An 18,363-nucleotide genomic window follows, 5' to 3' on the forward strand; every position below is an offset into this window, starting at 1 on the left:
AGCGATACAATCAAATGCCGGTATCATTGCTGCTCGTTTATTTTGGCTTTCAGTTTTTCCGCTTTCCTTTGAAAAAGTGTGTCCTTCTTTTTGGGGGGGAAGAAGGAATCTTTCAACATGCGGAAAGCATTCTAACTTTTGCCCTTTTCAGGGAGCGCCACTCATTCGATTTCTCCTCTAGATGACTTTGAATTCTTCCCTTTTTGGGGACACTAGCATGCGTTGCACTGAGACTTTGGATCAGAACCAGGACGATGGCCACATACACGAGATAGGTCGTCGTTGTCGGTATCTTCCGTCGGTTCTTGCTCCTTCTGTGTGACATTTATGCCGGAGACAGTTTCGCTTTCATTTCCTCCCTTTTACCGGGATTGCTTCCTGCTTCGGGTGAATTTCCGGTTTGCACCGAGGAAAATTTGTTAGGATTGGTTTGGTTTAGGTTTAGATTTGGGAAAGTTACCTAGATGATTTTGAACGTGGATGAAAACATACTTAGCAATTTTTTTACGGTCGCCATGTAATGGGTTAAATGTGTACAGTAAATTTCTTCTAAACTTTTTCTGTTTATGCGTTTTCCACCACATGAGGAAAATTTTACAGTAGAATGTCCAGTCAAAATAGTTTAAACTCTTGCTTGAGGTAGATTTCTTAAAGTGCCTTCACGATTAAACCAAGTCAACTGTAGAAAATTCCCACCCCAAAATCCATAAAAATAAACACTCACCCATCCCGTTTTTTCGTGTCATCGCTGCCATGCCGGAAGCACACTGACAGGAGCAATTTCAAGCTTTCTTTACGCTCCACATACGTAACGAAAGTAGGAATGTAGGAAGTAAGAATGGTTCCCTTCTATTGGCAACACCCATCTATGGCAGAACTTGGTCCAAAACCTCGAACGAAGATGCTCCACTCTTCGACTAAGACTTCAACTTCAACCTTCTTTGTGTGGGTGTAAAATTTTGCCGGCAAGCTGCTGAAACTATATTTCAGGCTGACTTTTCCGAAATAATGAATTTAATTTGAGGCTCTTTGCTTTTATTGCCAGTTTCCCTGGGCGGGAGATAAATTCATGTGATGGCTTCTGGTGGGCGGGTGAAAAGTGAATGGTATTTCCACCCCCATTCATACATTGCATTGCTTCCGTTTTGTTTCTGACTGCTACTAGTTGTTAAGGGTCTCTCTCTCTCTCTTTGTTCTTTTGCCAAGAAAGTTGCACTCCCATGGAGATGATTATGATGCCTCGATGATGACGATGATGATGGTAGGTTTATTTTATGCAATTTGCTACTGCTGCTCATGAAATGCGCTTTCTTTGGTACTTTGTAGCAATAATAAACATGGCACTTTTTGGGCTTTGCTTTAAATTGGATGGGATTTCGATACGTTGAATGGAAAATTAAGGTGAGAACTTGAAAATTCTTATACGGGACCTCAAATTTTGGAATTGGAATCAAACCAACTAGAATGTTTTGGCCTTTTTGGGAAAATTTCTTTCACACAACGTTTCGAAATTTCAGTTAAATCTTTTTCAAAGTTTTTATCTCATTTTTAAAGCATGTTTTCTTCCCACCCTAAAAGCTTTACAAGTGTCAAGCATCTCGAGCAACCTTAAAATACTATCTCAAGTGCTCCAGAGAAAACATTCTGTAAAACACGACCCATCTACACCGAAACAAAGTGTATCTTTAATTTATGACATTCAATTTGCTGGGTGGGTCTCCGCCATTATTCGGATAGTGTGCTCCACCGTTGTCGCTTCCACAAAGTTGATTACATTTTTCTTTTTCCCGAGCTCAGGAAGCAGCTCTAGAACACTGGCTTGTGTTCCCCGGAGAAAATCCACCGATTTTCATTTCGATGAAAAATAACCATTCTCATCAGGATTCCTTTCTTCGTTTTTTTCTCTTTCAGCTTTTGGAACAGAGTAGGGGGATGCAGTTGCATCTTTTATACTATCTGGTAGCCTACCGGTTTTCTCTTCCTAGAAGTTGAGGTAGTTTTTTTTCTCCTGTTTTCCGAGCTTAAAAGAAGAAAAATCACAGCGAAAGCAGAATGTAAATTATTCAGGAAGTGATCATTTTACATTTTCTCGCTGGCTGTTTTTACCTCCGGAAAAGTTTCTGATTCTTCGCCAAGCACGTTGATTGTCGGATTTTCAAACAAAAGAAGCTTTTCTTGTTCCGCGATTCTACTTCGATACCCGGAAAAGTGGTTGTTACAATGTAAATTTTTCCGTTGTTTCTGTTTCTCACTTTCATGCAGCTACTAGTTACCAGATACTGTTACTAATGATCATTTGATTTTTTTCTCTGTTCATTTTCAGCCATCATGATGCACTTCTTCTTCCTCGCGGCGTTCTTCTGGCTCAACACCATGTGCTTCAACATCTGGTGGACTTTCCGGTGAGTAGTTTGATTTTGGAATATTTGACCAAATAATGACACAATATTAAATTAGACAAATTGTTGAAATTTTTAAACTTGTCAAAATTGTCAAAATTGTCAAATTTGTCAAAATTGTCAAAATTGTCAAAATTGTCAGAATTGTCAAAATTGTCAAAATTTACAAAATTGTCAAAATTGTCAAAATTGTCAAAATTGTCAAAATTGTCAAAATTGTCAAAATTGTCAAAATTGTCAAAAATTGTCAAAATTCTCAAAATTGTCAAAATTATCAAAATTGTCAAAATTGTCAAAATTGTCAAAATTGTCAAAATTGTCAAAATTGTCAAAATTGTCAAAATTGTCAAAATTGTCAGAATTGTCAAAATTGTCAAATTGTAAAAATTGTAAAATTTGTTAAAATTGTCAAAATTGTCAAAATTGTCAAAATTGTCAAAATTGTCAAAATTGTCAAAATTGTCAAAATTGTCAAAATTGTCAAAATTGTCAAAATTGTCAAAATTGTCAAAATTGTCAAAATTGTCAAAATTGTCAAAATTGTCAAAATTGTCAAAATTGTCAATATTGTCAAAATTGTCAAAATTGTCAAAATTGTCAAAATTGTCAAAATTGTCAAAATTGTCAAAATTGTCAAAATTGTCAAAATTGTCAAAATTGTCAAAATTGTCAAAATTGTCAAAATTGTCAAAATTGTCAAAATTGTCAAAATTGTCAAAATTGTCAAAATTGTCAAAATTGTCAAAATTGTCAAAATTGTCAAAATTGTCAAAATTGTCAAAATTGTCAAAATTGTCAAAATTGTCAAAATTGTCAAAATTGTCAAAATTGTCAAAATTGTCAAAATTGTCAAAATTGTTAAAATTGTCAAAATTGTCAAAATTGTCAAAATTGTCAAAATTGTCAAAATTGTCAAAATTGTCAAAATTGTCAAAATTGTCAAAATTGTCAAAATTGTCAAAATTGTCAAAATTGTCAAAATTGTCAAAATTGTCAAAATTGTCAAAATTGTCAAAATTGTCAAAATTGTCAAAATTGTCAAAATTGTCAAAATTGTCAAAACTGTCAAGACTGTCAAAATTGTCAAAATTGTCAAAATTGTCAAAATTGTCAAAATTGTCAAAATTGTCAAAATTGTCAAAATTGTCAAAATTGTCAAAATTGTCAAAATTGTCAAAATTGTCAAAATTGTCAAAATTGTCAAAATTGTCAAAATTGTCAAAATTGTCAAAATTGTCAAAATTGTCAAAATTGTCAAAATTGTCAAAATTGTCAAAATTGTCAAAATTGTCAAAATTGTCAAAATTGTCAAAATTGTCAAAATTATCAAAATTGTCAAAATTGTCAAAATTGTCAAAATTGTCAAAATTGTCAAAATTGTCAAAATTGTCAAAATTGTCAAAATTGTCAAAATTGTCAAAATTGTCAAAATTGTCAAAATTGTCAAAATTGTCAAAATTGTCAAAATTGTCAAAATTGTCAAAATTGTCAAAATTGTCAAAATTTTCAAAATTGTCAAAATTGTCAAAATTGTCAAAATTGTCAAAATTGTCAAAATTGTCAAAATTGTCAAAATTGTCAAAATTGTCAAAATTGTCAAAATTGTCAAAATTGTCAAAATTGTCAAAATTGTCAAAATTGTCAAAATTGTCAAAATTGTCAAAATTGTCAAAATTGTCAAAATTGTCGAAATTGTCAAAATTGTCAAAATTGTCAAAATTATCAAAATTGTCAAAATTGTCAAAATTGTCAAAATTGTCAAAATTGTCAAAATTTCAAAATTGTTAAAATTGTCAAAATTGTCAAAATTGTCAAAATTGTCTAGATTGTTAAATTGTCAAAATTGTCAAAATTGTTAAAATTGTCAATATTGTCAAAATTTTTAAAAAATGTCAAGATTGTAAATATTGTCAAATCTGCCAAATTTGTCAAAATTGTCAAAATTGTCAAAATTGTCAAAACCGTCAAAATTGTTAAAATTGTCAAAATTGTCAAAATTGTCAAAATTGTCGAAATTGTCAAAATTGTCAAAATTGTCAAAATTGCCAAAATTGTCAAAATTGTCGAAATTGTCAAAATTGTCGAAATTTGTCAAAATTGTCAAAATTGTCAAAATTGTCAAAATTGTCAAAATTGCCAAAATTGTCAAAATTGTCAAAATTGTCAAAATTGTCAAAATTGTCAAAATTGTCAAAATTGTCAAAATTGTCAAAATTGTCAAAATTGTCAAAATTGTCAAAATTGTCAAAATTGTCAAAATTGTTAAAATTGTCAAAATTGTCAAAATTGTCGAAATTGTCAAAATTGTCGAAACTTGTCAAAATTGTCAAAATTGTCAAAATTGTCAAAATTGTCAAAATTGTCAAAATTGCCAAAATTGTCAAAATTGTCAAAATTGTCAAAATTGTCAAAATTGTCAAAATTGTCAAAATTGTCAAAATTGTCAAAATTGTCAAAATTGTCAAAATTGTCAAAATTGTCAAAATTGTCAAAATTGTCAAAATTGTCAAAATTGTCAAAATTGTCAAAATTGTCAAAATTGTCAAAATTGTCAAAATTGTCAAAATTGTCAAAATTGTCAAAATTGTCAAAATTGTCAAAATTGTCAAAATTGTCAAAATTGTCAAAATTGTCAAAATTGTCAAAATTGTCAAAATTGTCAAAATTGTCAAAATTGTCAAAATTGTCAAAATTGTCAAAATTGGCAAAATTGTCAAAATTGTCAAAATTTCAAAATTGTCAAAACTGTCAAAACTGTCAAAATTGTCTAGATTGTTAAAATTGTCAAAATTGTCAAAATTGTTAAAATTGTCAATATTGTCAAAATTTTCAAAAAATGTCAAGATTGTAAATATTGTCAAATCTGCCAAATTTGTCAAAATTGTCAAAATTGTCAAAACCGTCAAAATTGTTAAAATTGTCAAAATTGTCAAAATTGTCAAAATTGTCAAAATTGTCAAAATTGTCAAAATTGTCAAAATTGTCAAAATTGTCAAAATTGTCAAAATTGTCAAAATTGTCGAAATTTGTCAAAATTGTCAAAATTGTCAAAATTGTCAAAATTTTCAAGTTTGTCAAAATTGTCAAAATTGTCGAAATTTGTCAAAATTGTCAAAATTCTCAAAATTGTCAAAATTGCCAAAATTGTCAAAATTGTCAAAATTGTCAAAATTTTCAAAATAATCAATATTGTCAAAATTATCAAAATTGTCAAATTTGTCAAAATTGTCAAAATTGTCAAAATTTTCAGAATAGTTGAAATTTTCCAAATTTTCGAAAGTTTCAAGTTTGTCAAAATTCTCAAAATTTTCAAATTTCTCAAAATTGTCAAAATTGTCAGAATTGTCCAAACTGTCAAAATTATCAAAATTGTCAAAATTGTCTCAATTGACAAAACTGTCAAAATTATCTAATTATTCGAAATGCTCAAAATTGTCAAAATCGAAATGACAAAAATGACAAAAATGATAAAAATGACAAAAATGACAAAAATGACAAAAATGACAAAAATGACAAAAATGACAAAAATGACAAAAATGACAAAAATGACAAAAATGACAAAAATGACAAAAATGACAAAAATGACAAAAATGACAAAAATGACAAAAATGACAAAAATGACAAAAATGACAAAAATGACAAAAATGACAAAAATGACAAAAATGACAAAAATGACAAAAATGACAAAAATGACAAAAATGGCAAAAATGACAAAAATGACAAAAATGACAAAAATGGCACAGAAGTAACACAAAACTGACTTAAATGACTCAAAAATGACACAAAAATGACACAAAAATGACACAAAAATGACACAAAAATGACACAAAAATGACACAAAAATGACACAAAATTGACACAAAAATGTCACGAAAATGACATAAAAAATGACACAAAAATGTTACAAAAAATGATACAAAAACTCCACAAAAATGGCACAGAAATGACAGAAATTACAAAAATTACACGAAAATGAAACCTATGTGAAACCAAAATGGCACAAAAATGATTCAAAAATGGCATAAAAATGACACCAAAATGACACAAAAATGACTTCAAAATGAAACCAAAATAACAGAATTGACAAAAATGACACGAAATTTACACGAAATGACACAGCCATCAATATAAATTCTTTTTTATAATTTTGATCAAACCTTAACTTCGAGTTCGAAGAGATAAATAGTTTGTCATTTTTCGACATATTTCCAATGCTGAGAGTCGGAAAATGTCAATCCTTCCGAACGTCAGAGCTGTCATTTTACGAAAACCAAAACCAGTTAAAATTGATTAACCTAATCAAAGCATCTATTACTGTCGTCTTTGATAAGATATATGTAGTTCCCCAGGATAAAGTGGTATATGTATTCCCAAAAGAGCCATTTATTAAGCTTCCTGGAAAGCAGACACAAACGACGGGGCTCATTTGAACCATTCGGGGAAGTCTGGAAAAGGAACAGACATCATAAAAACGAAACCATCAAGCCGTGTGTTTGATCATCCATCAGACCTGGTCCTGACTTCCTGGGACTTGATGGGCCGTAGTGGACAAATGGGAGGATTTCTCGCCTTCCCTCTCCCTGTGGGAGTGAGCTCCAATTCCAGGATAATTAATAGACTTCAACACGCACCGGAAAAGCAGAGATTCATTCGAAGCACTTTGGGGACAAGTCGATTGGTTTTCACAAAATTTTCGATCTTGGGTCAGAATTTTATGAACTAGGAAACATTAGGTCAATCTGAGTTAATTGAATATTTTTAGCATTTTTGAATTTTAATCAAAAAATTGGGCATAGAGTAAAATATTCAACCAAAAAAACTAAACTGGTGTAATTGCCGATAAATCGTATTACAAAGTCGGTAGTGACAAGTCCCGGCGTTCGTCAAACAAATGCCGGATGCATCCGAGCATCATAAATTACAGCTTCCGTCGTCGTCGTTCGGGAAAGGATGAAGCACACACCAGTCACTCACTCACTTACTCACTTCACTGACAACAATTTTGTACGGTGAACACAAAAATAAGTACAACTAAAAAAATAACACCGGAAAGAGCCTGACTATGAACTGTGAACCATCAATTGGGAAAACCGTTTGGCCTTTTTCCCGACGCGTATCTTTTTTTCGACTGGGAAAAGGATCGCACCAGTCAAATAGGTATGCAAATTTGGATGTTTTCCTGGGAGTTTGATATTTATCACTCAACCCGCCACCGGATACGGACATGAGTGAATCGTACTAGAGGAGGCGCCGTTTCGCAGATATAGAGTTTGGAGAGCCGCTTTTTTGTTCGTTTGTTTGTGCTTTCACAAATTTGTATCACCAGCACCGGTGCAAAAGGGCTATAAATTTTAGGATAAATGACGTGCAAATATGGCTATGAATCATGCTGAATTGTTGAACTTTGTGGAGCTGCCATCGGACAACCTGACACTGGCAACTATTTATCAAAATTTGATAAAAATTAAAAGGATTGGCGTGAATTTATGGCATTTTTCGGAATTTTGAGAAATAATTCTTTTTCTTCATAAATTACACAATCAGAGTTAAGAGTCCCAATTCGTAAAGAACACTCTCTCTACTCAAGAGATAGACTCGCGACAAGAACCTTCAATATGTGGAGAAGATCTGGTCTTAAGGAGTCAGACAGTGTGTTTGGAGAAAATCCAACAACAAGGAATCAGACTGGTAGTGATTAATTTGTCTCTGGAGAAGATGCGATAGGAACGAGTCTGACTCGTGGAACGATTTTTTCCGTGGTGGAAATTCAATCACGATGAGTCAGACCTGTGGTAAGAAATTTGTCTCTGAAAAAGACACAATTTCAACGAGTCAGACTCGTGATAAGAAATTTTTCTTTAGTGAAGACTCAAAAGAAACGAGTCAGACTCGTGGTAAGGGAGTTTTATTTGTGTAAGATCAACTAACAACGAGTCAAACTCGTGGGAAGAACTGAGGCTCTAGGGAAGATCCAACAGCAGTGAGTCGGACTCGTGGAACAATTTTTTTTTCTCCGGAGAAGGCCTAACAGTAAGAATAAAGTGTCTTTTAAAAGATTCGATAGTAAGTAACTAAAAAGCTTCTGCTAAGAAATTCGTCTCTACAGAAGATTTATAACCAACAAGTAGGGCTCGTGGTAAAGAATTTGTCTCTTGATGAGATACAAAAGCAACGAGTCGAACTCATGATGAGAACTAAGACTCTCGGAAAGATTCATTAGCGACGAGTCAGACTCGTGGTACAATTTTTTTTCTCTGTTGAAGTTTTGACATCAAGTTATTTATTTTTGATAAAGACCCTTTGTAACGAGTCAGACTCGTGGTGAGAAATTTGTCCTTAGTAAAGATTCAACAGCAACGAGTCAGACTCGTGATGAGGGGTTTTCTCTATGTAAGATCCTCTAACAACGAGTCGAACTCATGATAAGAACTAAATCTCTCAGGAAGATTCATCAGCGACAAGTCAGACTCGTGTCACGATTTTTTTTTCTCTGTTGAAGTTTCAACATCAAGAAGTCAGACTCGTTACGAGCAAAATCCGAAACCAAAAAGTCAGACTTGTGGTACGAAATTTATCTTTGATAAAGACCCTATGTAACGAGTCAGACTCGTGGTGAAAAATTTGTCTTTAATAAAGATACAACAGTAACGAGTCAGGACTCGTGATGGGGAATTTTCTCTGTGTAAGATCCTCTAACAACGAGTTGAACTCATGATAAGAACGAAGTCTCTCAGGAAGGTTCATCAGCAACGGTCAGACTCCCGGGACGATTTTTTCTCCGGAGAAGGCCTAACAGTAAGAATAATTTGTCTTTCTAAACGATTCGATAACAACTAGGCAGACTTCTGCTAAGAAATTTGTCTTTGTTGAAGATCCAAAAGCGACAAGTAAGACTCAAGAAGTCAGACTCGTTACGAGCAAAATCCGAAACCAACAAGTCAGACTTGTGGTACGAAATTTATCTTTGATTAAGACGCTTTATTAACGAATCAGACTCGTGGTGAGAAATTTGTCTTTAGTTAAGATTCAACAGCAACGAGTCAGACTCTTGATTAGAATTTTTTTTCTCTGTGTAAGATCCACTAACGAACTCATGACGAGAATTAAGTCTCTCTGAAAGATTCATCAGCAACGAGTCAGACTCGTGGGACGATTTTTTCTCTGTTGAAGGTTTGACATCAAGAAGTCCGGCTCGATGTGAGGAATTTGTCTTTTACACAATCCCATACCAACTAGTCAGACATCTGCTAAGAAATGTGTCTCTGGAGACGATTTGATAAGCAACGAGTAAGGCTCGTGGTGAGGAGTTTATCTCTTGAATAAATCCAAAAGCAACGAGTCGAAGTCGTAATAAAAACATAGTCTTTATGGAAGATTCAACAGCAACGAGTCAACCTCATGTCAAGGAATTTTTCTTTTCACAAAATCCGATACCAACTAGTCAGACATCTGCCAAAAATTTTGTCTCCGAAGAAGATCCAAAGGCAAAAATTCACAGTGTTGAGAAGATCCGATAAGAACAAGTTATATTAGCAGAAGGAAATAAATTTCTGTAGAAGATCCAAGAGCCACGAGTCACACTCGTTATGCGAAATTTGTCTCTGGAGAAGTTCTGATAGCGATGAGTTACAATACTCAATAGACAGTTTTTAACAAGAAATTTTTCTCTGGAGGAATTCAACAACAACGAGCTAGACTCGTGGTCAGAAATTTGTACCTGTAGAAGATCTGATGGCAACAAGTCAGCGTGGTGAGGAGTTTGTCTCTGAAGAAGGTCAGACCAACGGTAAGAAATTTGTTTTTGTTGAAGATCTGAGAAAAACGAGTCAAGCTCGTGTAAAGAAATGATGAGGAATTTTGTCTCTGTATGAGATTCCATATGAACGATTTGGACTCGTGGTGAGAACTTAGACTCAAAAGAAGATTCACCAACAGCAATGAGTCAGACCCGGGACACAATTTCTGGAATTCTGATATCTTGGAAAAACATTTCTTTTATCAATAAGATAAAGAGACAAGGAGTCAGACTAATGGTGAGGGATTTCATCTCTGTTCAAGATCCAAAATGAACGATTTGGACTCGTGGTAAGAACTTAGTCTCAAAAGAAGACTTACCAACAGCAACGAGTCAGTCGAGTCAATTACAACGACTCAGACTTCGATCCAATAGTAGCAAGTTAGACTAGTGGGAGGAACTGTATCTAATTTTTTTTTCTGTAGAGAAGGTTCAGCGGAAAAAACGCCTTTTTACATACAATATTCATTAGCAACTAATTATACTTCTGCTTAGCCGTTTGTCTCTGGAGAAGATTCAAAGACAACGAGCCAAACTCGTGGTAAAAAATTTGAACCTGGAGAAGATCTAATAGCAACGAGTCAGATTCGTGGCGAGGAGTTTGTCTCTGGAGAAGGGCCAATATGATCAAGTAAGACTAATGGTAAGAACTTTGTCTCTATTGAGATCTGAAAATAAAACGAGTCAGGCTCGTGGAAAGGGATTTGTTTCTGAATAATATTAAGAGACAACGAGTCAGACTCATGGTGAGGAATTTTGTCTCTGTTCAAGATCCATTATGAACGAGTTGGACTCGTGGTAAGAACTTAGTCTCAAGAAGATTTATCAACAGCAACGAGTCAGACTCGGGACATAATATTTTTCCCTGGGGATGTTTTGATATCTTGATTCATCTTTTGGAGTTTGTCTTTGTACTAGATCCACTTGCAACTAGTCAGAATTCTGCTAAGAAATTTGTCTCTGAAAAAGATCCAAGTCAGACTCATGGTAAAAATTTATCCCTGTAAAAGATCCAATTACAACGTCTCAGACTTCAATCCAATAGCAGCAAGTTAAACTAGTGGGAGGAACTTTATCTTTCTTTTTCCTTCTCTAGAGGAGTTTCAACATCAACGAGTCCGACTCGTAGCGCAAAATTCGTCCTTGTACATACAACATCCATTAGCAACTAATTAGACATCTGCTTAGAAGTTTATCTCGGTACAAGTTTCAAGAGCAACGAATCAGACTTGCGAAATTTCTCTCTAGAGAAGATCTGATTGCAAAGAGTCAGACTTGTGGTGAGTATTTCATCTCTGGAGAAAATCCAAATGGAAAAAGTCGTACTAACGGTAGGAAATTTGTCAATTTTAGAAAATCTAAGAGTGACAAGTCTTGTCTTTGGGCAAGATCCAAGAGCAACGAGTCAGACTCGTGGTGAAGAATGTGACTCTTAGGAAATCAATTGGAAACGAGTCAGACTCGTGCTTGAAGATCTCAAAGCAACGAGTCAAGCTCGTGGAAAGAATTTTGTTTTCTGGAGAAGATTTAGAGACAACGAGTCAGACTCATGGTGAGGAATTTTGTCTCTATATAAGATCGAACGAACGAGTTGCACTCGTGGTAAGAACTTAGTCTCAAAAGAAGACTAACCAACAGCAATGAGTCAGACTCGTGCTTAGAAATTTGTCTTTGGGCAAGATCCAACGGCAACGAGTCAGACTCGTGTTGAAGATGGTTTCTCTAGAGAAGATCCAATCGAAACGAGTCAGATTCGTTGTGAGGAGTTTGTCTTTGAACAAAACCCAATAGCAACAATTTAGAGTTGTGCTAAGAAAATTTCTCTCAGGCTGCTCCCAGGCCCAAGAGCAACGAGTCAGACTCGTGTTCAGAAATTTTTATTCTGTGTTATAATAATTCGATCAAGTTTTCTAAACCACCATTTCAATTCACTTCGGTTGCAATGCAAAACAGGTTATGTCACAACCATCTTGCGAAAAAAAATGTCCAAGTCATCGGATTGATTGAATCTTAGTGGTTTAATTGTATAAAAAGGGACGTTGCACACACCGACTAACCGAGACGACTGTCTGAGCCGTGAGTCGAGATGGAAGCTTCAAATCAAACGGAACCTATCTTTTGAAGTGCGGAATTCAATTGAAAGAGGCAGGAAAAAAAACTCGTTCCAAGATGCTGCGAGTGAGTAAAATCGAACCTGTTCAGTTCCTCCTTTTTAGTCTACAAAAAACAAAGAAGGGTGGAGGGGTTAAAAATTAACCACTACCCGTAGCATTGGTTAATATCAACCTGTTGTATCGTTACTCGTCGTCGCAATCGTAATCGTATATAGCTTTCGTTATGTGTAGCAGCAATAATAAGACGCCCCGCGGAACAACCTTGGGATTCTCGGACTGAGCTAGTTTGTACGGCTGTTGCTGATCATATTCCTGCTTTAGCTTTGACGACGACGTTGTTATTTAGCATTCGTCTCGATCTTGAGCCGAGGAATCAACAGGTGAAGGCGAGGTGTAACGATCAATGACTTGCAGCTTCGAGAATCTCGATCTGACATACCTTTCCTATCGTTGAACAGACGCAGGAGGAAAAGGGAATCATCATAAGGTGATGACAATTTATCACATTCCTGTCGGCTTCATTAGCCGATGACGGTTTTAGTTCAATTCAAGTTATCCTCTGAATGATAATGAGAAAGGTTCAAATGATCCTGACCTTCGAATGATGTTTTTTTTTTCAAGATTTTTTATTTCATATTCTAGAAATGATGACAAACGGAATTGATTTTCAACTTGACTCTCAGAAAGTTGATTTTTTCTACAGACAAATTTCTAACCACGAGTCTGACTCGTTGTAAATGAATTCTATCTGTAGACCAAACTCCTCCCAACGAGTCTGACTAGTTGCTATTGGATCATCTTCATAGGCAAAGTTCTGATCACAAATCAGACATTTTGCTACCAGATCATTTTAAGAACCATAATATGACAATATTTTTGACGTTACAATGCTTTTTCGATCTACTCTAAAGACATAAAATTACTACGAGTCTGACTCGTAAATATTCAATATATACTTTAGCAAAAACTCCTTATCGCGAGTCCAGCTCGTATCTCGTGTTTAACTACATTTTTTACTCGATATTCGGATGTTGACCAGACTGCAGCAATCAATATTTTGAATTTTTATCTCGTTTTTAAAAATGGTTTTGTCACTATTTTTTTTCTTTTTTTTATTTTTGTAGTTTTTTCTTTTTTTTTTTATTTTTTTTTTCAATTTTTCTAATTTTTGTCAACACTTTTAAACCAATTATAATAAATTTTCTACTACATAATTTTAGTGAAAAATTTAGAGATAGACCATCATTAATTTTAAACAAGCAAATAGTCAGAGAAGTGTACGTTCAAGCTATAAAAATGATCATAGACCTGTCTGATAGACTGTTAAGATTTATATTCCAGTAGATAGTTGTCGTGATTTCACGATTCTTGTGAATCTCAATTAAGAGATTCACTTAGACACGTATGTCGCTCATAAGAATAGATCAAGGACTAACTTGTGTTTTTGTTAACACTTCGTAGCTTTCCTTCCAGTGTTGCCACATATTGGTTTTGTTTTTTTTCATAATTCTTATTTTTTGATTTTGTACATTCTTCATCTCACCTCTACATATCTTCTCATCTCTAATGTTAAATTAAAACTTTCATTATTTAAATCAACATGGTTTTTTATACATTTTTAACTTTTAACTTTTAACTACTTCATATAATCACTACATTCCGTTTTACCTCCATTCTCAATAAAAACTATTACAACGATTAAAGCAGTAGCCGCCCTCAAAATCTGCGCTTCCCAAGCAAATCCATCTTTTCCACCGGAAGGCCAAATCCAAACAACTAATCAGCAGCAGCAGACTTAAAATCTGCGCTTCCTAAGCCAAAGTCTCTTTTAAACCCGCAAGGCCAAATCAAAACATACAAACAAAATATTCAAACAACAGCAGACTTCAAAATTTGCACATTCTAAGCCAATCCGTCTTTTTTTTCCAGTGGAAGGCCAAATCAAAATAAACTAAACGAAGCAGCCTTAACAATCTGCGCTTCTTAAGCCAATACGTCATTTTTCCAGCGGGAAGCCAAATCCAATCAGCTAATCATCAGCAGCAGACTTTAAAATCTGCGCATTCCAAGCCAATTTGTCTTTACCACCGCAAGGCCATACCAAATAAACAAAAAGCAGCAAAAGACCCTGACAATCTGCGCTTCTCATGCTAAAACGTCTTTTTATAACGGAAGGCCAATATCAAAAAACGATTGGCAGCAGCAGCCTTCAAAATCTGCACCTTCCAAGCTAATCCGTATTTTTCCACCGTAAGGCCAAATCCAAACAACTTATCAGCAGCAGCAGACTTTAAAATCTGCGCTTATTAACCCAATCCGTCTTTACCACCGCAAAGCCAAATCAAAACATACAAACAAACAACAGCAGTAGCCCTGAAAATCGCCGCTTTTTAACCAATCCGTCATTTTCCACCGGAAAGCCAAATCAAAATATTCAAACAGCCTTGAAAATCTGCGCTTATCAAGCCAATCCGTATTTTTCCAGCGGAAAGCCAAATCAAAATAAACAAACAGAAGCAGTCTTGTCAATCTGCACTCTAAGCCAATCCGTCTTTACCACCGCAAGGCCAAACCAAACAAACAAACACTAGCAGCAGCCATGAAAATCTGCGTTTTCTAAGCCAATCCATCTTTTCAAATATTCAAACAGCAGCAGACTTTAAAATCTGCGCATTCTAAGCCAATCCGGCTTTACCACCGCAAAGCAAAACCAAACAAACAGTATCAGCAGCCTTGAAAATCTGCGCTTTCGAAGCCAATCCATCTTTTCCAGCAGAAGGCCAAATCAAATTATTCAAACAGCAGCAGCAACAGCCTTGGAAATCTGCGCTTCTCAAGCTAATCCGTCTCTTTCCACCGGAAGGCCAAATCAAAATAAATATACAGCAGCAGCCTTAACAATCTGCATTTTTCAGTCGCTCCGTCTTATTTACCGGAGGAAAAAATAATCAAAGCAGCAGCCTTAAAAATCTGCCCTTTCCCGTCTCTCCGTCTTATTTACCGGAGTAACAAACAATCATAGCAGCAGCCTTAACAATCTGCGCTTTTCCAGTCGCTCCGTCATATTTACCGGAGCCGGAACCATTTTCAAACAATCTGAGCATCAGCCTTGAAAATCTGTGTTCAGCTTACCAACTACGTCACTGTCGTGATTTCACTATTCACACAATATTTATCTCACCTCTACAGTAGTCATATTTTGGAGAAATTTTTCTCAAGACGAAATCAAATGTTGATAGTAAACATAACGTTCAAATGTAGGAAAAAGTGGGTCTTCATGTGCCTGTCCATAGAAGTTTGACTGGATGGACAAACAAAACTCACAAAATCACCGAAACGGGGAATTCAAGTGTGGTGTGCTCAAATAGAATAAACATATCCCGGCTTCAATTTTTTTTAGGCTATGCAAATGCACCAGAAAACGAAATGGTAAGAAGGAGGGGAAAACTTGAACCCATGCTGTTTTTTGCTGCTCCTGCAGCCGAAAGATTTAAAACGTCACCATGAGTGGAGCCTCCGCGAAAGGTTGTAATTTAAATTTCAATCAACTCCCGAGACCGGACCCAGCCCCTTTTCCAAGTCCTTCATCGACGGCATTGACGGCGTTCACCTTTTCAGTGTGTAAAGGTTGAGTCACGATTTGCGAGCAATTTGGTGAGCCGTAACTTCCTGGATTGCGCCTTATTTTATGACCAATCATCACTAGTAGTATAGTAGGTCTGAGGTATGTTGTAAGCGAGTGAGAGCGAGAATAAGTTAAGTGTGGTTAACGTCATCTTTTTGAACCTGCCCTTACTCCAACTTCGGTATGGTCATGACGCGGTGTTTGTCCATCAATCATAACTTCAAACTTGTAGGAACTTCCCTTACATCGACCTGAAGTCAACGACGACGATTGGGAACTTACATAGTTTCCAGCTTGCATAACTCCAAGTCAGCACTTTAATCAAAGTTTTTATCGATTACGGTTATCCGTTCTCTTTTTCACCATTCGTTTGCACTGCTTAGATTTCTGCATTTCGAAATAGTTAATACTTTTTCGTATCTGTGTGCTATTTTTCACGTTCCAACCCATAATCAAAGTCTAATCGGTGGCAATGGCTTAGCGCTTGATAAAAATAGAATCGTGCTGCGACTGACCAACTGTTCGTATACATAGGACTTGGCAAAACGTGGATCGAAATCTACGACCCTCCCCGGGACTTAGCATATGGATTGTTATTATTATTTTTAATATTGGTTGTGTCATTCCGCAGCTGATTAGCTGCGCTGTTCTGTTCAGCTTAAGGCACCTTTGGAAATAAGTCAGAGATCTAGACAACTCAGACGACGTAAACAAAGTCACTCAGAAAAATGTTTAGGCTCTCGCCTAGCCTTTCAGGTTTTCCCATAACCAAGACAGTTTTTAACTTCTACAGAAACTCAAAATGTCCACTCTCTGGTGCAGGTATCTAGGAACGTTTTGCTTACCCGAGGTGTGTTAAGTATGGGAGAAAGGGAGAAAATTTATGACCGGCCATTTCTCTTGGCCGCATTATTAATGAATTTGTTTTGGTTCAACTAATTCAAAGTCTCGCTCAGCCCAGCATTCGCGCGAAGAAGATTAGCACTTTTTTTTTGCTTCGCCCAAACGTGTCATCTTCGCGAGGCGAATGAAAGGTGAAAATTTGAACAAAATCTAAAGCAAAACTTTCAACGTTCAACTCGGCGCCGTGGCTTAGTTGGTTAAAGCGCCTGTCTAGTAAACAGGAGATCGTGAGTTCGAATCTCGCCGGAGCCTTTGCATGATTTTTTTTTTATAAGGCGAACAATTTTCCGGAAAAAGTGTCTAACAATTTTGAACAGAAAACTGAAGTGACAAAAATGACAAAAATGACAAAAATGACAAAAATGACAAAAATGACAAAAATGACAAAAATGACAAAAATGACAAAAATGACAAAAATGACAAAAATGACAAAAATGACAAAAATGACAAAAATGACAAAAATGACAAAAATGACAAAAATGACAAAAATGACAAAAATGACAAAAATGACAAAAATGACAAAAATGACAAAAATGACAAAAATGACAAAAATGACAAAAATGACAAAAATGACAAAAATGACAAAAATGACAAAAATGACAAAAATGACAAAAATGACAAAAATGACAAAAATGACAAAAATGACAAAAATGACAAAAATGACAAAAATGACAAAAATGACAAAAATGACAAAAATGACATAAATGACAAAAATGACATAAATGACATAAATGACATAAATGACATAAATGACATAAATGACATAAATGACATAAATGACATAAATGACATAAATGACAAGAATGACAAGAATGACAAAAATGATAAAAATGAAAAAATGATTAAAATGACAAAAATGACAAAAACATTCACAAAACTGACACCAAAATGACACAAAAAGACACAAAATTGACACAAAATTGACACAAAAATGACGAAAAACTTACACAAAAATGGCACAAAAATGACAAAATAATGACACAAAAATGATACAAAAATGACACAAAAAGGACACAAAAATCACACAAAAACGACAAAAATGACACAAAAAAACACAAAAATGAAACCAAAATGATCCAAAAATGACACAAAATAACACAAAAATTACCCAAAACTGAAACAAAAATGACACAAAAATTACACAAAAATGACACCAAAATGACCCAAAAATGACACATAACTACACATAACTACAGAAAACACACAAAAAAAAAAAAAATACAAATATTGCAATATTGGCTTTCGAGTAAGAATTGTTATTAAGCATATGAACTTAAATCAGCCAAACAATTGTTATGATTTGAAAGAAATGTAGAAAAAAAATATTAAAATTTCAAACAATTTGCTGAAACATCAGAAAATCTTTTCGACAAGTTTGTCCAAACCTAGCAGCGCTAATCGCTTCATAAAGTGTGCTCATTTAATAAGCCACCGCCTCAAAAGCTCACATGCGGTCACAATATACAAACCTGTGGAAAGAACTCTTGCGCTGCATTTCGCCTTCCCCCCAAAAAAGGGTTTGCGGCA

General features: G+C 34.9%; 1 protein-coding gene and 1 non-coding gene across 2 annotated transcripts in view; both read left to right on the top strand.

Annotated features, from left to right (window-relative positions):
• The window catches only part of LOC129741314 (probable G-protein coupled receptor Mth-like 1), a 121,335-nt gene that overhangs the window by 3,105 nt on the left and 99,867 nt on the right, over window positions 1–18,363 (top strand). Inside the window, exons 3-5 of the mRNA XM_055733034.1 lie at window positions 1,207–1,261; window positions 1,912–1,924; window positions 2,324–2,402. Coding sequence (XP_055589009.1) covers window positions 1,207–1,261; window positions 1,912–1,924; window positions 2,324–2,402 — 147 coding nt within the window. The remainder of the gene's footprint in view (window positions 1–1,206; window positions 1,262–1,911; window positions 1,925–2,323; window positions 2,403–18,363) is intronic.
• Trnat-agu (transfer RNA threonine (anticodon AGU)) lies at window positions 17,015–17,088 on the top strand. Its single transcript has one exon. It is a non-coding gene; the product is annotated as a tRNA-Thr (tRNA).

The sequence above is a fragment of the Uranotaenia lowii genome, chromosome 2, assembly GCF_029784155.1.
Source record: "Uranotaenia lowii strain MFRU-FL chromosome 2, ASM2978415v1, whole genome shotgun sequence".
Classification (NCBI taxonomy): domain Eukaryota; kingdom Metazoa; phylum Arthropoda; class Insecta; order Diptera; family Culicidae; genus Uranotaenia; species Uranotaenia lowii.